Source organism: Mus caroli, chromosome 2, assembly GCF_900094665.2.
Source record: "Mus caroli chromosome 2, CAROLI_EIJ_v1.1, whole genome shotgun sequence".
Lineage (NCBI taxonomy): Eukaryota > Metazoa > Chordata > Mammalia > Rodentia > Muridae > Mus > Mus caroli.
In genome coordinates this window covers 74,508,668-74,531,644 of record NC_034571.1, presented here as the reverse complement: position 1 = coordinate 74,531,644, position 22,977 = coordinate 74,508,668, and the positions used below count along the sequence as shown (strand labels likewise).

At 38.5% G+C, this 22,977-nt stretch overlaps 1 protein-coding gene across 3 annotated transcripts in view; it reads right to left on the bottom strand.

Annotated features, from left to right (window-relative positions):
* Positions 1-4,084: 4,084 nt before the first annotated feature.
* Positions 4,085-22,977, bottom strand: part of Ppp1r1c (protein phosphatase 1 regulatory inhibitor subunit 1C) — a 113,994-nt gene continuing 95,101 nt past the window's right edge. For 2 of the 3 annotated variants that reach the window (XM_021156061.1, XM_021156064.1), the window contains one exon: positions 12,056-14,481. In XM_021156061.1, coding sequence (XP_021011720.1) covers positions 14,393-14,481 — 89 coding nt within the window. In that variant the 3' untranslated portion in view covers positions 12,056-14,392. Of the gene's footprint in view, positions 7,225-12,055; positions 14,482-22,977 lie in introns of those variants that run through there. The other variant, XM_021156062.1, reaches the window with a different exon arrangement.

The following is a 22,977-nucleotide window of genomic DNA, read 5'->3' as shown; positions in this document are numbered from 1 at the left end:
TCTCCAGCACCACAAGAGTGAGCTCTCCAGCACTCCTTGGCTAGCTCACCCAATGCTTCAGCCTACAAGATATCCTGCAGCTTTCCTGCTCTTAGGCCCTCAAAGACAGCTCACCTGCATCCACACCACCAGAGTCAGCTCTACTGTACTGCCCAGTCAAGATGTGGGACCTACTCTCTAAAGTACTGCAGCTAGCATAGGAGCTGGGCCAGCTCTCTGGCTCTCAAATTCTCCAATCAGCTCACCCAAGCCCCACCACAAGAGACAGCTCTATTGTGCTGCCCAAGGAAAGGTGTGGGGTTGGATGTGTGTGTGTGTGTGTGTGTGTGTGTGTGTGTGTGCTGCTCTCTTTTAGTGCTACAGCTGGTGAGTGTCAGGTTCTTCTCTCCCACTCTCATGACCCATGGGCCTGCTCTCCCGAGTACCTCAGATGATGAGGGACAAGAGGAGTGGATAACTTTCCTAATTCTGACAGAAAGTATAAGATTTAACTGATATTGTAATACCCATTTATAAATGGGGGGGGGGGAAGAAAGATAAAACTGTGTTCAAGTGTCTTCCATATTGGAAGACCCAGGCTTAGGATTTGGTTTTCTGAATCAAAGCCTTCATGATTTTCCTGGTCTCTCAAATCAAATCATGACTGTGAGCATAGTTCATCAAGCAGCATGCACTCAAACATGCTTGAGATATGGGGTTCAATTCCCAACAGCACGTAAAAGCTACATAAAATGGAGCCCCCCAACAATGACTGAAGTGACTGTGACATCTGATTTCTTTAGTTGTTGAGAAACTTACCACAGCATGGATCACTTTCAAGTTAAATGCTCCCATTGTGAAGATTGAAAGCTCCATTTCTTCTCATCATCTGAAGAGCTTTCCATTGCTTAGGTCTTTAGACCTAATTTGTGAAAATATTTTACTTCTCCCCCAGTCTTAGGAAAAATTCCACCCAGTTAATTAAATCTCTCTACCATTCCTTTTCCTTTTTTATATTTTTATATCTCATCTATCTACCTATCTGTCTATTATGAATCATCTATCTATCTATCTATCTATCTATCTATCTATCTATCTATCCATCTACCTATATGGGGAGTATGCTCATGTACATATACATACATGCTTATGTTCATAAAGGCCAGAGTGAGCATTAGATCCCTCAGTCTTAGAGTTCCAGGAATTCCTGGCACACAGAATTACTAGGTGAATGCTGGGATCTGTACTTTGGTCCACTGAACCCCTTGTTCTTCTTCATAAAAAAAAGTTTCTTTTCTATATCAAAGGTGATCAGATTTCCCTATAAGTAGAGTAAACATTTTAGGCTTGGTAGTGCCAGCATCATCATGCTATCTCTTCCCATGTCTCTTCTCTTTCCTCTTCTTCCTGCAACCTCCCCATCTTCTTTGTCACTCCATACACTTCCTCTCTTCTTTCTAATTAATTACAAAGTTAAGTTCATCCTTATCATGAGGTGAGGCTGGCCATATGACAGATTGGGCCCAGAAAGCATGGTAGGGCTTTTTCAGAACAAATACCCTGTGCCCTGAGAGACAGGCAAGCAGAGGAATAACTTAGCCCCTGGGGTTCCATTCAGCATGCATTACACAAGAACCTCTTGCCTAACAAGGCACTTAGCAACTTTGTATCCCACCCTCTATCAACAAGCACATATGCATGTACTCTTCGAAAGTCATCCATTCAAGATGACGATGACATCACTTGGGCTACAGACTCACTTTGAGCACCTCATGTCTATCCATGTCATATGTAGCACCCTCACTGTCTCCATGGAGCCTGTGTTTCTGGTGATAGCTTCTTTTACAGGATTTGCTGCTGTGGGTCTCTGGCCTCTGTATGCAATGTCTCCCTTGCTTACTGTTCTCTGTGCCATCTTAACCTGTCTGCCCCACTCCTTCCTTCAAGGATCTATAGAGAAGCATCTCTGGAACAAAGTTATTCTCATTATCACCTCCTGCTGCTGGACTTGAAGGTAAGAAAGTGCTGAGCACTATTGGTATTTGGTGAGAATTATTGAATACGTACATAAACAAAAATGGGTGGAGGCCTTTATTCTTATTTTTCCTGATTGATATATGATTGAGGCAATTTCTAGATTACCTCCTTTGTTAATTCAGTCAAAATGAGACCCGGTTGAGAAGTCCTAAAGATCTGCAGAATCCCTAGACATTCTTGTTTTTCTCAAAGCAGACAGCTGGGGAGTGCATTAATTTTTAATTCTTAATAGCTTACTAAAAACCAACATGAATTATACAGGAGAAGCATCATGGCTTCGCCATGCCCCTGTATACCCCAGGGGATCACGTCTGTACATGTTTAGTAATCACAGAGGATCTTATAACAACTGCTCAGGAGCTAAGCTCACATTTCTTAGGTGGTTTCTTGTAACCTTGGTGATTAAGTATGGGAACCTATTGGATTTTGAACCAAAATGAGTTTAATTCTCAGCCATTGGTGATTGCTAGCAATTAACATTGACATTTTCTAACCTCTAATCGTAAAGACATTGATTAAATGGTAAAATAATAATGAATATTTTAAGGATCTAAAGAGTGCTTGAAACACTGCTGGCCTAGAGTAAAAGGAGATTATTATTGATTGATATTTATTCAGATGGTATTATTTTTATTGAGTTTTGTATAGGAGACCGGAGGCAGGAAATTCTTCACCTAGCACTGAAATGTGGCCCCAGGCTTCATGGTCTTATCATTTACCAGCTTTGTGGTCTTGTCTGAGCTTTTTCTTATTTTTATAATCGAGACACTAGGCATATTTATCACTTAGGGCTATTGAAATGATTAAATGTAAGGTGCTGAGAACATTATGTGACACTTAGGATATGATTTATAAAAGAAAGAATTTTCCAGAGGCTGTACCCATTTCCCATAAAGTAAATTGATGTCTGTAATTTCAATAACATAGCACCGCTTCAACTCTGTAGCAATATTCTAAAAGCCCACATGATGGGGAGGTTGTTCCACACAAAGCATAAGCCAGCAATTCCACAATAAAGACTGGGTTATCAATCAGTCAGGTTTGAGCAGGAAAAAAAAGACAAAACTGATACAGACCAAAATTATATGGATGGTCTGAGAGCACGATTCAGGCTGATGTACATGTACTAATAAATAAGTAGAGATAGGCAGCCATTAAAGAGATAGATATAAATATAAAGCAAAAAATAGTGTGAACCTTTATAGTTGCTTAATGGTTTGTTAAATAGTGCACATTGCTAGTGAATCAAGTACCCAGAGAAGCAACAAAAATTGTAATTTCCCCAACTACTACAACAACAAAAGCAAAACAAGTCAGCTAAACTTGTGGGTGTAGTGGCACCTGCTTGTATCCCAGAATTTAGATGGAAAGGCAGAGAGAACACAAGTGAAGACTCAGCCTGGTCTACACAGCTTTTACCAGACCAGACCGAACAATTAAAGCAATGGTTCTCAGTCTTCCTAATACTGTGACCCTTTAATATGGTTGCTCGTGTTGTAGTGACTCCCATCATAAAAATTATTTCATAACTATAATTTTTCTATAAATAATATAAATATCTGATATTCAGGATATCTGATAGGTGAGCCTGAAAGGAGTTGTGACTCATAGGTTGAAAACCAGTGAGCTACAAGTATACACACACGTGTGCATGTATACACACACACACACACACACATCAGTCAAGTCCCATGTCCCAAATTTCATGTTAACCAAACAAGAAAGGCGAAGGTCCTTTAAGATACAGCAGTCGCCAAGTGAAAGGAACAGACATGTTGCCAATCACGAGTTAGACACAGTTTCGAAGCTGAGAGAGTCAATGCTCTAATGATAATCTTTAAACACACCCAAAAGAAAGTACTGTTAGAAACAGTCAGGGAGCAGTAGACACCCTCATGTGGGATAACCTGGGGTAGTAGGAAGAAATCTACCAAAAGGCAGCATGTGTCAAGGGATGAGCATGCGCAGAGGGAAGAGGCTAGCCTTGCTGCTCCTCGGCTCACTCACCCCATTCTTTCTGGGCTTCTAAAACACAGAAGATTGGAAATAACTGGGAAGTATTTTTAAATAAATAATGAACTGTTCTTTATTTAACAGAAAGCAGGTTGTTTCTTTTTTTTTTCTTTAAAAAGGTTTTATTTTTTCTCTACTGTTGTAAAACCTGTACTTGTACATACATATTTAAATACATGAATCTAACACATTCCTATTTCTCAATAGACACACAGTTAAATTTCACATTATGTAAACAAAGAAAGTGACTTCTATGGCTATATTTTCTTTGAAATATTATATCAATTATTTATACAGATACAGTTTGGGGTAATTTAATATCAATGTCTATTTTTTATTTTTCCTGTCCATTCAACAAATGCCATTTAAAAATTAATTTAGTTATCATTTATTTCCAATGTAAACTTTAATTATAACAAGCAAGCTTAAGCTGACATACAAACATGATGTTTAGTAGGACAGACAATTCTTATTTAATCTCATTGGCCTTCATGTCAAGTTTTTGGACAGTATATTCTCAAAAATCAAATAAAGGGCTGCATAAGTGTTTCAATCACTTGAAAAATGCAATAACCAAGTAACAAATTTAAACTAAGAAATCTATGTCCCATTAGAGCAAAAGAAGGAAGCAGAGAGCAACATATGGTAACGTAATTAGTGTGATTAGGGAATCCTATCCACAGAGCCCACACTGCAGGACCACTGTAATGAGAAACCTGCCTTTCTTGTGGAAGATGTTTCTTGAAACAATAAAGAGAGGAAGAAAAGACAACTCTCTGAAATGCTTGAAGGACTCTTCAGCCATCTGCCAGCTACTTGTGTGATTAACGTTCTCATTGTCTTGTTGCTTTGATTTGAGTACAGAAAGCCATACCTTTGGTACTTTTGAGAAATAGTATTTTGAAAAAGAGAGTCTAGGAGCTGTAATTGAAAATTAACACTTCCCAAGTCCTGGGCAGAGTAAGAGAGAAGTAATAACAAATATTTAAAATGAGCCTCCTGTTTATTTTGTAATAATTTGTGATTCTTACTGCCTATTGGCACAAACTTAGCAATACTCTCCTTTCGAGATAGTCAAGTTTATTTTTAAAAATAAACTTTGAAATGTGTGTGGGTTTGGAAGAACGTGTGTGTGTGTGTGTGTGTGTGTGTGTGTGTGTGTGTGTGTGTGTGTAGGAGTGTCCATGGACGTACATGCAGAGGTCAGAACAAGATCTTAGGTGTTTTTCTCTGTTGCTTTCAACCTTGAGACTGAGTCTTTCACCCAACCAGAAGGTCACCATTTACTAGAAGGCCAACCAACTTTGAGAATCCACTTGTCTCTTTTCCCCAGGGCTGGGGTTGTAGATACATACAACCATCCTTGGCATTGGCCTGCATGCTGGGATTTGAACTCGGGTTCTCATGCATGCAGAGCAAGCACTCTTACCCAGTGATCCATCTTTCCAGGCCTCTTAAAATAGAAAGTATTTTTAAGTGAAACATTAAACAAGGAGTGGTGGAGCTTTCCTCTGACTTCAGTACTCCACTGGAGAAGCAGGTGAACCTCAACAATCAAGGCTAGCTTTATCTCCATTGTGAGTTCCAGGCCAGCCACAGTTACATAGTGAGACCCCCTACTTAAAAACCAATGAAGAGGAAGAGGAGGAGGAGGAGGGTAAGAAGGGAGAAGAGGAGAAAGACAAGGGGGTAAAAGAGGAAGAAGATCTACTAACTGTGCAGCTTGTTGTAAGAGGTTGTTCCACTTGTTGGATTTTGCAAAAATCACCTTAGTTTAAATCAAAGCCAAAGAATTAAAAAACTGTTTGTTCTTCCCACCCAACCACATGACAAAAACTATCTTGTGTTTTCTGCCTAAAACTCCAGAGATTTCTTTGTGAGTTGTTCTCTAGGCCATTGCAGGAACCATGAGAGCCCATGGTTCCTATGGAAGAGGACTTTTCTGAGCTTACAACTCTGACAGTTTCTCTCATGGATCACAAGGTAATAGAAAGGTTTGTCAAGTTACAAGGTCACTCCAGGCCACTTCTTTTCTGTGGAGTTAAGTCTCCGTATCTATAAAGTGAATCTACACATTTAATGGGATTACTAACCAAGAAACATAAGGGAAGCCACCTTATTAATTGTAAGAATCGAACAAATATTAACCAGCATAGTTTAATAGCTATATTTACAAGAAGTACAATACTATCCTTTTTCACTGTTATAATCTCAAGTGCTTAATCATGTAAACTTCTAAAAGATCTCTGGAGCTCAACAGAATCAAGGCAAATGGAATTTGAAAAAGCAACAAGAGGATAAATAAACACAGTGGAATTTGAAACAGAAACAAGGGAAATGTGTTTGAAAGCCTCCCCATTATAGGAGAGACGTCTCAGGTTTCACAAGGAGAAAACTTAAAAATAATTCAGTTAAGATTTATCTCAATTCCAATTCTTCCTTCTAGTTATAGAGGGAAATAAAGCCACAGAAAAGAGCTTGACAAATAGGTCAGCACAAATAATAATAAACCATTTCTGAAAAGCATGTCCATGTTATGTAGGACATATCAAGAGCACTTTAGAAGGCAGTCCAGTTGGCTGTCAAGAGTTTGAGAGGAGGGCTGGGGGTGCTGGGGCCATGTGCAGTTGTGTAGCTCTCTTCCAAGTCCAGGCAGGAGGACAGTACTGACAAGCCAGCTTCTGGTTGTTATCAACTTATGTTTTGCACCTGGAGGAGAAAATGAAAATACCCCAGAACACAGTGGACACATTCCAGAGAATTTAATACATAAATCACATAAATCTCTGTAAAAGAAAAAACCTGGTATGCAATACTTTATAACAATAGTTCACACGCTAGGTAGAGTAAATTATCCAGTTAGTGACTTGTGGCTGAAAAGTTCTCCAGGAAGAAGTTTCAAGTAAATGAAACAAAACAAAATACAAAAACAAACAAAACCAAGCAGACAAAAACAGATTACACTTTAGAGCCATTTTGTAAGACCAAGTTTTCCAAGGCAAAATACTCAGTTACAGTACTTATGTCATTGCATGCTATATGTGTGTATACATCTCTGACTCATGACTTAGTTTCATTCTGTTGACTGTTGTCTAGTCACACAAGACAATCCCTTTTCTCTTCTGATTCATCTTCCCCTAATGCAGTTGCCTTTTCACTACTCCCATCTCTTCTGTTCTTCTTGGTTGCTTGCTCCTGTAAGAGAATTAGATGTGAGAAAGGTATAACTCAGGGTCAGAAGGACCTGTGCATGGTCATCTGTTCATCTCCCAGGCATATGGTGTTCCACAGTGGGTAAGGTGCTGCTGGCCTAATGCTACAATATACAGTGAAGAGAAGACTCTTGCCTGTATGTCCTGTAATGTGTCATTACCTGAAATAATGGTATTAGCATATTAATTGGTATATTTATTGACTGTCTCAACCACTTCAATACACACCAATGTATTAAAAGAACTAAGCAAGATTATTATTACCTATATCCTCACCAAGTAATAAATGTGGCGAATGACAGAAACATTTGTGTGTGTATATATATATATACATATATATATATATATATATATATATATATATATATATATATTTATAAATGAACTAGAATTTTGGCCACTTGTTCACAAAATGTAGTTTTAAAACCACACCAAGCAGTATGTAGTGCAAGCAGTGTGTAGTGATTAAGACTATCTAGACTGTTTTATCCAGCTGTGGATCTAGACTAAACATTCCCTCACATATGCATATTTATGCAAAAATTATGCATATTATGCAAAGATTTGATGATTATTAATGTTTCCAACTCCTCAGTGCTCACAAGTAGCTAGTTCTTCCATGCCCCAGGGATAAGGCAAGTCCCTAAGTTCTATTTGTTGAGAACCAGATACTCCTGGCTTTTCACCAAGACCAGGGAGCACTTACACCATGAGAACCCTAATGTCGTTGGGCTGGAGTACAAAATCCAATTAAGACCATTTATTTTCTGAAACTCATTCTTACCAAGGCATGGCCTTGTGACACTGTTGTGGCCACTGGACAGTAGTTGAAGATCTCCCTTCTATGGCCTCCCTCTCTTCATTGTCCTACACTTTAGTCACAACACAAGAATGTTAGGGAAATGACAGCCCCTCACTGTACTGCTGCCAACCTGAGCCTTCCACTGCTTGGAATAGACCATTTTGGGTACCACCATGTGCTGATTTTTCTGTTATTTGCCCCTCCCAAAGCTTTTATTCCTGAAATATTTTTCAAATTTCTTGAGTGAGATTATATATATATACATACATATGTGTATATATATGTACACATATGTGTGTATGTGTGTGTGTATATATATGTGGGTGTATACATATATATATATATATATATATATATATATATATATATACACACACGTGTGTGTGTGTGTGTGTGTGTGTGTGTATGAGAAAGTTCCAGGCTTTACCTGTCCCATCTTTTATACAAAGGTTGTAAACCAGAACTCAGTGACGTTTTCTTTATTTCCATTCTCTATGTACACTGGTATTTTGCTTGCAATATATGTCAATGTGTGGGTTTCAGATCCCCTGTGGCGTTACAGACAGTTGTGAACTGCCATGTGGTAGCTGGATATTGAACCCAGATCCTCTGGAAGAGCAGCCAGTGGTCTTAACTTCTGAACCATCTCTCCAGTCTCTCAGTGATTGTTTCCTAACTCAAAGCTTCTCAGTGGTGTCACCTCTGGAAAACAAAAGCCAGTTCGTATTCTGTCCAAGCATTCTGGCATTTGGTTTCCTTTTTCTCTTTTCTTCTTCTTAGCCTTCTGGTCCTTCTGCCTTTGTAAGTTAACACCTGTTCCCCAAAACCACATGCTGAACACCTACTACTACTGTTCTGATATTCTTGAGGACTAAGATATTCCAGTAGTGTCACAGACTCTTAAAGGCCACAACACTTCCCCCCCCCCAGATTAGTTTATCAATAGTAGTAAATAGTCATAAAAGGGAGAAAATGCAGTCTTATTATCAGAGTAAGACTCAAAATGAAGATAAATCCAATGGCATCTTAATTATATTTTGTTCTTCAGGCTTCAAGTATCCTCCTTCATACATTTTGTCTTCATATCTCTAGATCAAATCTCTGTTACCCATGTAAATGAGACAGTTAAATGCAACGGGGAAGGGGAAGTGATTAAATCAATATTTGGGTACCAAAATGAACGTTGGAAAAAGATGTGCCATTGAATGACAACCTCTTCCTTTATTTGCTTATGGAGATTATTTCACTCTGTCTGCTTACTGTTGAACAGTAGGAAGCTTTCTCCCCACAGCTCTCCAGTTATGGGATTATTTACAAAATAACCTCTATTATTTTTGATGTCACTTTAATCCAAACAGCAGAAGAGGATGTGGGGAGATTGGAAGAGCCAGAGAGCTGGCAAGCAGCTGATGTGAGTATGATTGTCTCTTATTAAACAAAGGCCGAGAGGAAGTGGGCTCAGAGGAGGTGGCTAAGGAGTGGAGGTGAGTATAATCAAGATATGTGATATGGAATTCCTTGAGTTCATAAACTATTATAAAGGAGATGTCCCCTCAGTCTGTCCTTTTTAAATTTTTTTCCTTTTACTAAAAATAGGTACTTTTCATATAATAAATATATCCAGTTATAGATTTCCCTCCACTCCTTCTGGTTCCTTATCCTCTCCTCTCCTCTTCCCTATAGATACTCCTTTTCTGTCCCCTATTAGAAAAAAAACAGGCCTCTAAGACATAAAAACCAAAGATGACCAAATAAAACATAAGATAAAGCAAAATCCATCATATCGCATTTGGATATAGCAATCTGATAGAATGAAAACAGCCTGAGAACAGGCAAACGCATCAGAAATCCACTCATTTTCACTCTCACAAGTTCCAAAACAAAAACACCAGGCTAAAAGCTATAATATATAAACAGAGGACTGGTGCAGATCCGTGCAGATCCTGTGTGTGCTGCTCCAGTCTCTAAGTTCATATGAGCCTTGCTTAGTTAATTCAGACGGTCATGTTCTCCTGGTGTCCTCCATCCTGTCTGACTCTTACATTCTTTCTCCTCCTCTTCTTAAGCATTCCCTGAGCTCTGAGGGGAGGGACTTAATGGAGATCTCCCATTTAGATTCTCTTTTGCTTATATTTATTTCCTTAGATTGCATGACTTTCTGAAATACAATCATTTAATTTTTAAGAGTTTTCATATTTTAACAACATATTTATTAATCAACAAATTGATGACTCCGAGGAATGTTTCCCCTGGAAGCTGTGACTTACAGAATGAAAAGGAGTCTTTCTTCCTGCATCTTCCTTACTCTGAATTGCATAATGGCATAAACACTTTCATACACACAGACCGCCTTTCCTATTATCCATTTTTCACTTGACCTTTTCTCTTAGATACAGATGAGATGCACATGAAGTGCTGATGACTTGTTTATGACTTAATAAGTCTATATTGCAAGTCAATGGACACTGAAATACACTCAAGTTGTTTGTTACAACGATATCCAAACAAATCAATCTTGAAGTTCACTGAATTGTATATTATATTTGTGATTTGGGGTACTACTACAGTCATTGAATATGTTTTACATTGACTTGAAATATATTTTCACTTTAAATTGTTCCAATCCTAAACAATAATCACTACAAAACTTATAGATATGAACATTTACACATACTCTGATCCTATACATAAAATAAACATAACTTGATCATGGCTAGTCTAAAACTATCTTTCTTTAAATGTAGGAAATATTGGAAGTTCAAAGGGAAATGATGGAAACTTTGTTTAAGCATAGGAATGAGTTTAGAATTCTGTTTTGGAGTACAGCTCCTTAACTCAGACCACTGTTAGGATGCTATGAATTCACATCATCCAGTGTGAATACTCTGTCTTAGCTGACATTCATTTCTTCATTTTTTTTTATCTGTATGAGAGACAAAATATAATGTTAGCTTTACTCTTTTCTCCGTCCAGCACAAACAACCAAGGATCCCAAAGTGAGTGGTAAGGGTGGGAGGAAAGTTTGGGAGGAAATGATGATATTTGACCTAAGAAAAGGAATTGTCTGGGAAGTGGTTTCCTGATACATGAAGGGCTGGCATAGAAGAGGAAATAGAGGGATGCTAGAGTCTTCAGTGCAGAAGAAGAGGGACCATGCAGGAGCACATAGGCTAGCCAGTCTAGCATGGAGATGCTAGTTTCCATGCAGGGGCACATAGGCTAGCCAGTCTAACACAGAGATGCTAGTTTCCATGCAGGGGCACATAGGCTAGCCAGTCTAGCACAGAGATGCTAGTTTCCATGCAGGGGCACATAGGCTAGTCAGTCTAGCACAGAGATGCTAGTTTCTTTGATGAGTCGATACATGGGCAGAGTTGCTAGAGAGTGAGTGAGCGCTGATCACTAGAACCCGCAGTCCAAAAGACTAGTAGCTATAAAACATAAACAGAGGACTGGTGGAGACTGTGTAGGCCCTGTGTGCAGGCCCCAAAAGACTAGTAGGTAAGGTTCACACAGTAGGTGAGTTCATACAGTAGGTGAGGATCACACAGTAGGTAAATTCACACAGTAGGTGAAATTTGCACATATGTTTTCTGAATCTTTTCTAGCCTTGTTAGCAGTGCCCACTTGACTAATCTAAGCATTTTATAGCTCATCCATCATTCAAGTCTCAAAAACAACATAGGTTCAAATAGAATAAACTTATTTTGCAAATGGAGATTTGGAAAACTGAGACTAATACTTGATAGAGGTTGAATTTGAATCGTAGATGGAGTGACTCAAAGTCTGTCTATTAACCATCATAACATCTTATGAATGAGGTTTGGCAAATACAGAATTTGAAGGGGTCTGCGTCAGTCAGTTTCTTTGCCTGTTCAACCAAACTAAAGCCATACTGTCTCCTTGTGGAAACAGAGGCTTTCAATGTAGACTGTAACTGTGTGAAAAGGAAATTGAAAGCCCACCATTTCAGCTCCAGTCTCCTTCAATTATGCAAGAGTGACACACATTTCCCAAGAAAAACTTTAAAAACTGTAATTAATTTGTTTTGAGAGTGGACCAAGGAACAGAAGAAACACCATTCCCCAAGGAAAACATGCATCTCATGGTTTGATACCATTAACAACAGAGAGGAAAAGAAAGCAGCTCAAAAGTCAGGGTGCACATGTCCTAAAATGATAATATAAAATCAGGGAGAACTTTGGATCCTTTCTGTTTACCTAAGGTGGGGGAGGGGTACTCTTATAAAGGTGTATATTCAAGTAAAGGGAAAAGGTGACTATTATTTTGTTAGCACCCCAGGGAGTCTCAAAGGGTGTCAGGAATGTTTTGAAACAAAAAACTCAAACACATTTACAAGAAATATGAACCTTAATGATGTTCACAGTAGAGAAGAATATGGGAAGAAAAATAGTCACAGCAGGTGGCAATAGACTCTAATGGTTTATTGATTTATCAAGGACAACATAGAGAGAAGAGAGAAAGAGGAGACAAGGAGGAAGAAGAGGAGGAAGAGGAAGACAGATAGAGGACAGGATAGACACAGGGCAATAACATCCAGTCTTGGGATGCTTCTCACTGAGTCAGAAATGAAAATGAAACTCATTTCTACTGTATTTGTTAATAATTTCACATAAACTCTTACTTGCTACATTATAACATTTTAAATATAAAATCTTATTCTTTTGGATTTGCACTTTAAGATTTTATAGTAAATTTCACATTTTAATTTTTCCTCCCCTTCTTAATTTTCTCTTAGTGTTTTTTTATGATTATTTAGTGTGTGTGTGTGTGTGTGTCCCACATTCTAAGGTGTGTGGTAAAAGTGAGAGGCATACAATACATCTCATGAAGTAAGAAACAATTGGTTCTTTCCTCCGGCCTGTGAGTTTCAGGGATCTACTAACCTATGAGTTGGTGACAGGTGTTCTTACCCACTGACCTATCACCAACCCCTTGCTTTAATGGCTTTGGATGGATATTTCTTTACATTCATGAAATATTTGAATCTCATTAAAACCAACAGTGTAGAAACGAAACTATCTATCTCCACTAAATTGTGCTTTCCTATATCATGAATAATTAAAATTACCCAATGGCCAGAAATCTGAGTTAAAGTCATACTGACAAATACCCACTGTCATACAAAACCTTGCTGTAGCCCTATCTCCAGAGAGAAAACAAGCTTTCCTTTATCTCTATGGCTTCCAAAAGAGTAATTTCCTAGGAAAAAATCATTTAAAATCGTTTTTGATATGTGTGTTACAACAGTTAATGAAAAGAGAGGCGACAACTTTGAAAAGGCCTGAGGGGTGGTGTGTAGAAAGGTTTACTGAGAAAGGGAAATATGGAATGTTGTAATACTAATCTCCAAATAACAGCGATTTTTTTTTAACTCCACAAAAAGTAGTTGCCGAATTAATGGGTGAGTCTATGGCTGAGTTTGCGAGATATTTCTTTTTATTCTATCACAGAGAAGAAGAATAAAGCAGTCAGGATATATTAAACTGCAATAAGACTGAGGAACATCTGCATATACAAAGCCCTGGGTTCATTCTCTAGCACCAATAAAACAGAAAGAAACAATGAAAAACCCAGACAAACAAAAGTGATACAATATAGATGGCTTCGTTTTAAATAGTTAAAAAAATAATAATGAAGAAAAAGCAGAAGAGATTGGCTATGTTTAGTTACAAATTTAGCATTTCCTTTCCAATAACTAGATGATGTTGAGAAGCCAACATTGAATGGCTTAGAAAATAAAGGGACATTTGTTTAAGTAACTGCTGGATGGAAATCATGTTATATCTGATGTGGTGTTTTGAAGCAAGACAGCAGATGTCTGCCTATCACTGTCTCCTTGAAGTAAACTCGGGTCTGATGTAGGACACAGAAGCTTGCTAAGTGCAGTTATTACTTAGGAGCCTCCGGAGATGCCCATCTCCCATTAATCCTCACTCACACTCGTCCCACGCACATTTGCTATTTATTTTGTAATGCTCTCTACATTTGACCTTAGAATGTAAATCATGTCATAGGCCAAGGGGAATTAAGCTTTGGCAGTATCAAAGTGAGAACATTCATGTGGCAGCAGATTCCTAGGTGTGATGTGTTGAAAAGAAAAGTTGGGATAAAGTAAGAGCCTATTCTTTACTGCAAGTGGTACACAACAATCTGCACTCGGTTTCACAGTTCAGTCAAGGGGGCTTCCATGGGGATCATACTGCTGTGGGGGTGGGGGATGAGACAGAAGACGATGCTGGAGGTGGAGCTTTGGAGTACCAATGGATATTCAGAAGAGTGTATAGTCCAGATATTTCCAAGTAGCCCTCTTGCTACCGATGGGTAATTAATGGTTCCGCTTCTCTTCTCTTTCACTTGCACTTTCTTCTTCTTCCGGGAACGCTGATCCATTCTGGTCTTTCAGATGCTTAACGCCTGAAATTATAAAAAATTGTGCAAAATTCAAATGAATTTTATTTCTGGCACATCCATCCACTGCTTTGCTGAAAGAGCTAATAAAAATGTGGAGTGGAAAACTTATGTGTGTGTGTGTGTGTGTGTGTGTGTGTGTGTGTGTGTGTGTGTTTCTCCAAGAATCTCACCGATGTATCCTACATAAACCATTTCATTCACTGAGGACACCCAGACAAATTTCCATTAGAGACAGAGTGTTTTTCATAACTTCATCTTCTCCTTCAAGGATTATATCACAGTCTATTAAGGCCCTGTTATTATAATTCTGATGTATCATTCAGGGATCATTCAATGAAAATAATGCTTTTGCTATCACTGAACTCAATTACAAGGAGGTCCTTACAAAGTCAATACCACAGGGATGTTTGCCATTTTTGTAATGTATAAACAAAAAGGCAACAACCATAATATTCTTAGCCTTTTTAAAAATTCATATCATACCTACTGGATTATGGGACCCTTTTGTTCAAAATTCTTCAATAACTAGGCTGCGGAGTGGAAGAGCATGGACACATAACTTTGCTTATTCCCTCTGCTTGGATGATCTGGCCTCTCCCTGCCTGGTGAGCCTCATTTCTCACTGGATTTTCTTCCCACCTTTCTAAGTAATTTCTGCTCTAACTATCCTCTGACCACTCCTTGCTCACTTAAGCTCCTAAGCTTTTCTCCTCCTGTTCTCAAAGCCAAAAACCATTCTCCTCCTCCTCCTCCTCCTCCTCCTCCTCCTCCTCTTCCTCCTCCTCCTTCTCCCTTCCACTCACCCATCAGATGACAGTTCTTCTCTCCTGAAGGAGATCACAACTCCCTGCATAGAGTTAGGAAGCTGTCTCTCAGATCCACCTGCTACACTTAATCCTTTCTGCATCAATTACCTTATAGAATTTTGTTTACACTTTTTTTCATTAGACAAAATTCATCGATGGCAGAGACTATGTAACTTACTTTAGAACAACAGGCTGGATGCTGACCTGTTCATTAACAATTAATCTAACTGATTGAATTAATGAAGAAACATTTTAGTACATGCCCTGCCCATTTCACAATAATTGAACTTCAGATTTCTTTTTTATTACAAATCAAGATCCACATTTAATCAGCAGAATTGTCTTCAAGTCCTCTTGACTATAATCTGTTAAGACAAGCTGATATCTGCACATGTGACAGTTTTCATACATTTTTATGTTTTTGACAATTGTTTTCTGAACATTTTTAAGAATTATGAGGAATATTCTAGTTAAAACTGAAAATTAAAAGCGAGATATGACTCATGTTTTATGTAAAACCAAGACTCAAGAGGTATGTGAATTCTTGTGCACTGCTGCCACCAGGCTCAGTGCACAATTTGGCAAGAAATATCTGGACTTGGGGTGTTATCTTGCAAAAAAACATGACCAATGATCAGGTATAATAATGTCTAATACTTTAATGTGCATATACAGAACACTCCCAATTCCTATTAACATGGGACTGTAGAGAGAAAATTATTATTAGAAACTGAAAATTACCTCACTACACTAAGCTACATGGATAGAGGTCTAACTGCTGAGAGTAAATTCATTGGGGTCAACCAGGCACTCTGCTGGAGTTTTGCACACAGAGCTTAAAGCCTTAGAAGTCTGTGATGGAAAGATCTCTACCAGTGGCACCGTTGAGATTTTGAAAACATGAGTGTCTGCTCTGAACTGTAAGGTTGGTTGGTGCTCAGAAGAGTTCTAACACAGCCTTCTGTGTGTGCTGGCTATATAGACCTCAGAGTTCCATTGTCAAGGTTCCATTGTCAGCTGAATTTTAACTTCTCTGAGATGCCGAGGTGTGAACCTGGTGCAGAGTCTTTCAAGGTCCCTTTAAAGTTGTTGGGTGTTGGGTTTCAGGTGCTACGACCACCCCACACTCAGTTTCCTGAGCAGAAGTTGACCCTTGCTCCCTAAATTTGGTAAAGTACAACTGACTCCAGCACTTGTTCCATTCATCTACAAGGTAATGAAACAGTGTTTGATAATTTAAATGCATATTAGTGACCTAATTGATATTAATATGGGGAAATGAGAAAACTCTAGAAAGCAAGATGCCAACACACTTAACCATTAGCCAGTCACTCCCACCTTTGAGTACAGGTCTGTCCGCTTATCCTGATTTGCACTGTATTTGCTTTTTATAACAACAATGACCATAAATGTATATGGGACATACTTTTTCTGAAATAAACCCACTTTGAAACGAAATGTTCCCTCAAGAAAAGCTTTGAGGAGGCAGAGCTGGGTACATGACACCACAGAGAGTGTCTGTGGAATACATTCCACAAATAATTTTTATTTCTGCACAGTTTGCCTTAATGCCTTCTCTCAGTTGAAGGATGTATAGTTGATTAATTTCTGTCTTGAAACCTCTTCGAACCACTATTCTCCTGTTACCCATCAGCAATATTCATTTGGTTATAGGCCCAGTGATGTTGAAGTTAATATGTACAGTCTGCTAGTGGATATCTCATAATATCTTTTTCCACACAGCTTTCATGCATGATTTGTGTTTCAATATTCTTTAAGTACTCATTCAATATTTGCACAACCACCTAGATAGAGCATAAACTATTCAGGAGGCATTGATGCTGACAGGTTACATGAGGAAGGCTCTTCCCTTCACGGGCTATGATGGCTCACATTTTGGTTAGTGTAGACTCAGTCATGCCTGAACACAAGTAGGAGACAAGGAACCTCAGAAAGCCCAACAGAGGTGCCTTTCCCACAGTGACATGAACACACAGAAAAGGGCTCATACCTAACAAGAGGCTCTATAGCATGCATCTGTGAAAATATGAAGAAAATAGAGTTGAAGGCAAACCAAGTAGACTGTATCAAAATAGAAACAAAGAACCAATGCCCACAGACAGAGCACATGTGCATGGGATCCCTGTTACCTCTATAAAGCAGGTTGTTTGATAGGCAGAGACAGGAGAACTGACCTAGTTTATGCTCACTTTGGTCTAAATAATGAATTCTAGGCTAGCTAAGGACACACAGCATGATGATGCCTCAAAAAAAATTATGGGGCCATTTTGACTGACTAGTTAGATGACTCATTTCCACATGGCACTATAGGACTATAGAAGCATGTGTTACTGGGAGCAGAGAATGTAGCTTTATAGGGGTGTTCCCAATGACAGAGTCCACAGTTTAGGAAAGAGCCTTGGTCTCCTGCCTGCAGACTGGATATATCAAAAGAACTCTCCCATAGAATCTATACATGGAAACAGAAAGTTCAGGATCCAGAAAATCAAGAGATGATAACAAAGATTCTAAATTTCTAAAATACTGGAGGAAAGTCAAAGCAAATCTATATAGCACCTATAGGAAGAAATAGGGTCAAGGGCTGACAATGAGGTAAGGAGTGGGTTATGTTCAGTAGAGGGAAGTTAGCTCCCAAATCTTGTTTGTTTAGCAAGATATATCTGTGATTTTGTTTGTTTTGATTTTGGTTTTTGAGCCAGGGTCTTACACTGTATGTAGTCTGGCCTCATTATGTAGCCCAAGTGAAATTTGAAGTCATGGGAATATTCTACCATGGCTTCCTGAATAATGCCAGGATTGCAGGCTAGAGCCATCATGCTTAGCTCACACACACATTTTAAAAATAAATTCACAAGTGCACTGGATAAATGTGAAATTAAAGGGTGTTTGTTTTGGGTCTTTTTGTTTGTTTGGTTTGTTGGTTGGTTATTTTTTGTTGTTTCTGGTGGTTTGGTTTGGTTTGGTTTGGTTTGGTTTGGTTTTTGGTAAAAGCACATTCTTTTAGGTCTTAGCAATTATTCTAAACTCCTCTAGGGAATCTTTAAGTATGTTTTGGAGCACACAGCTCCATTTAAAAGTCTAATTTTAAAAATTATATTATGCCTTTTCAAAAAAAAGCACCATAGTTTTCAACAGATCTTGACAAGGTCTCTGATTATTAATATGAATGCCAACCAGTCAAATCCCTCTGGTTTAAAAAAGCAGTGAAATTTCCTAGATAGTTTCACCAAGAAAACATTGGATGAACTACGGCACAAACTTTAGCCCTTTGCTCCTACTGGAGGGGGCTCTTTGTCTGGGTAACTAGAGTGTTATTATACTATCAATTAACTTTTACAAATTTAGAACCATGAAGAAAACACACTAACTCAAGTTCAAAATGCTCTTTGCATCATCAAACAACTGTGTAAAGTAGATTTCAATGCATCCTTTCCCATAAACTTGGTTTTAGTGGAATCTGTAGTCAAAAGAAAAAAAAATGTTGAATTTAACCTAACTTGTAGACACTCTTTAAACATAACCATGTTACAAATAGTGATCCAGTTATAAGAATAGAAGAATCTTTCTCTCTGTTGTATCCAAAACTCTGGACTGGACTCTAGACGTGAAAAAATGTGCTCAATTAATCTTCAGAGACAGAACTAAGCAGTTTGATTTAAATAGAATAAGCCCCATTTGAGAACTATACAAAATTAGAGATCAGATAGGATGTGGGCTTTGGGGTGATGATTTAATTTAGTGGAAAATTACTACAGATGAGTAGAATAAGCCATGCTGATGAGCAACACCATGCTCCAACTTGAGGAATAGCAATTGAGACAGCCATGTATAGAGTAATAAGCTGGTTAATAGCAAGCCTGGTGTTTGTACAAACACCATTTGCAAAATATATTGAGCAAGCCTTAGTTTTCTGAAACCGTGCCATGTACAAAGGAATGATTTCTGTGGTCTTAACAAGGCCACTTACTAATGGTGCAGCTTATTTAAAATGCAATGTTAGATAGAGTCTATTTAACCTCTAATGGGGCACTCAGAGCAGCCTCTTAGCAAAGGCCTTTCATCTCTTGGTTTTGCATTTGTTTTGCATTTATGACATGTGTTTTGCATTTCCTAAAATGTTTTCATATATACTGCATTTTGTTTAATACTCTTACCATTCACTTATAATGAGCAGCAATATATTAATATACTGAAGTCACAGAGATCAAGTGACATGCTGATATTGTTCCAATAAAAAAGAGCCTTAGACTCACCGCAAATCTGTACCATCATACTTTATTTGAAGTGAACCTGGTGTGGGAGACATAGTCAACCCCTGCTCTAATACAATGAAGGCAACATAGTCAGCCTCCACTCTAGTACAATGAGCACTCAGCACTGCAAACATCAGGGCAATGTACGGCTATTTCACTGAACTCTCCATCACTTCTTAGCAGAGTATATGTGGAATATGGTTTTCCACATCATAGAGGGGAAAACATATGTATATATTTATGCATATTTTACCCTTTTCTTTACCAAAGCCATTGGACTAGGTAAAGCTGTGACTCACAACATTAGGAATATGGAACCTGAAGAGGCTACCTCCTGTAGCCAGACAGGAGACCCAATAGAGAGACTAACCCACCGCAAATCTTTCAACTCAAAATTTATCCTGTCTTCAAGAAATGCCAGTTCAGGAGATGGAGCAGAAACTAAGGGAATGGCCAACCAATAACTGGCCAAACCTGCCATGGGCAAGCACCAAAAAGCATCAATCCCTGACACTCTTAGTGATGCTTGCAGATAGGAGCATGTTTTCCTCTAAGAGCCTCCACCCAGCAACTGACTCAGATACAGACACTCACAGCCAAACATGGATGGAGCCTGGGGACTCTTATTGAAAAATGGGAGAAAAAATTGTGTGTCCCAAAGGGCTTAGGTACTCCACAGGAAGACCAACAGAGTCAACTAACCTAGATCCTTAGGGCTTTCAGAGTCTATACCACCAACCAAAGAATAAACACAGGCTAAGCCTAGGCCACCCCACACATATGTAGCAGATGTGCAGTTTGGTCTTCATATGGGTTCCAAACAACTGGAGTGGGGGCTACCCCCAAAAGCTATTGCCTGTCTGTGGGATGTGTTCTAGCTGGGCTTCCTTGTCTGGCCTCAATGGGAGAGGAAGTATGTAGCCTTACAGAGAGTTGAAGTGCCAGAATGGGAGTGGGGGATACCCAGGGGGGCCCACCTGCTCAGAGGAGAAAGGGAAGGGAGTGGGTAAGGGAAGGATTGTGGGAAGTGATGACCGAGAGAGGGCAGTGAATGGAAGGTAATATGATTAAGTAAAACATAAAATTAAATTGGAAAAGAATCGTGTGCTGTGAGGCAAAGGTTTGAGAGTCTCTTTCTTGTGTGGGTAACTCGGGATTTCCTTGTGAGCACAGAGCTTTAGCCTTGCATGAAGGTTTCTCATTAATGTGAGGCTATTTGTTCCTAACTCAGTCTTTTGACTTTCACCTTATCTCCCATCTTTTTACAATTCAGCCTTGGCAAGGTATGTATTTCTAGGTATGTATTCTTCTTTTCTTGATCATACAATCTGTTGACATAACTCTTCTATTTTTTATCTGGTGTATTTCAACAGTACGATTGGTAACATCTCCTTTTCCATTTATAATTTTATCTGTGTCAGTCCTATAGTTTTAAATCTGAAGTAATATAAAGATTTGTCGATTTATCATCTCAAAACCCAACAGTTTATTCTTTGGATCTTGACTGCTGTGTGTAGAGTCTCAATTGCATTTGTTTCTGCTTTGATCTTTATTGTTTCCTTTATTTTGCTTGCTTTGGATTTAGGTTTTTTTTTCTAGTTGTTTGAAGTGTGAAGTTGGTCTATCTATTTGAACTTTCCTTTTCCTTAAAGCAGGCTTTTATGCTTATAAATTTCCCTTTTATAATTATATTTCTGAATTCCAACAGTTTAGTATATATGTTTCCAATTTTATTTTCTTCAACATACAGTTAGATTTAGTTTTAATTTCCACTTGGACCCATAGGTTGTTTAAAAGTAATTTAATTTCCATGTGTTTGTTAATTTTTGAAAATTGCTCCAATTATCATTTTTGTTTTATATTATTGTAGTATGAAAAGATAATTCGTGTTGGTGAAAACTTTTGATGAATTCTCACTATTTTGAGACTTAGAGTCATATTTATCAGAAACTTGAAGAATCTTTATAATTTGGCTCTGTCTCCTAACACATCTCCCCACCTCCACAAACTTGGTAAGACCCTTTGACATTTCACACATAAATCTTCTCCAGTCATGTAATCCTGTGCCATCCCCTCTGAATTCTCTTTCCTCTGAGGAACCTCTAAGGTGTGTTCCTTCATCTCATTAAAGTAATGAGTTCATCATTTCATAGCGACCTCCCTAACATTTCATCTAAAGCGTGGTTTGCACTGTAGGGGTCTTTCAGATCACCACAGTCATCAGAGAAATGGTCTGCAGGAGGCAAGAAGGTAGTTTGGCTCAACAGGACTCAGTAGCCAGTGTTGCTTCAGACTTTGAGTAGTTTATTTTCAACATATTTAAGTACACACAATTTGTTGAAAAAGAAATCCTGGTTATAGTTCAATCCTTTGTACACAACAAAGCTTAAGACATGAATGACTACATCAAAACTCTTTGTAAAGTACAAGTAACATTTTCCATAAACATAGTTTCTATAGATTGATGAAGACAAATAAGCTCAAGAAGGGGAAGGATCCAGGGTGGTCTCAGCAAAGGTCACTGGGTCAATTAATTAAGTCATTAATTGCATTCACTGCCACTTTCTAAGCAGAAAACAGGTTATACACATCTCCCTTTGAAGAGACAACCCTGTGTATTTAATATTCCTGGTTTCCCTAGTGCTTAGTTATGACCACAAGTACCTACATACTTCCTACACCACTCTCTCCCCCAGCATCTGTTTCTGTCTATCATATGTCCTTGTTTGGGAACCTGTGGAACACACTCGCTCCCTCAGAATGTTAGTACAATGGAATCAGAACCAATGCAAGCTTATTCACCAGCTCATCAATTGAGTCTAGGCGAAGGGCTGAGGCCCATTCACATCCAAAGTGCTTTAACTGATGAAATGACTGGCTTTAACTTTATAATCATCGAAACTCTTTCATATTTTAAGTATGGATAGATTTAAATGCAGTGTTTACCCCACCCCCACCCCCCGCAGTGGGTAAACTTCTTTCCAATCAATTCAATCTTGTGCAACTAATAATTTTTAGCATATAGAAAATGATGGCTAGTTCAATCTGTATTTAGCTTATTCTTCTTAGGCTGACACATGATCTTACACCACGAATCCAAAGATTATCTGGACTTCTACTAGTGACAAGGAATCTTTCAAAAAGAGAGGGTGCACTCACTGATAAATGGATAGCCATTTATTCTGGGATAAGCCCAGAAACTTAGAATACCCAAGATACAATTTGCAAAACACAAGAAAATCAAAAAAAAAGGAAGACCATCGCGTGGATACTTCATTCCTCCTTAGAATGGGGAGCAAAATACCCATGGAAGGAGTTACGGAGACAAAGTTTGGAGCTGAGACGAAAGGATGAACCATCCAGAGACTGCCCCACCCAGGGATCCATCCCATAATCAGCCACCAAATGCAGACACTATT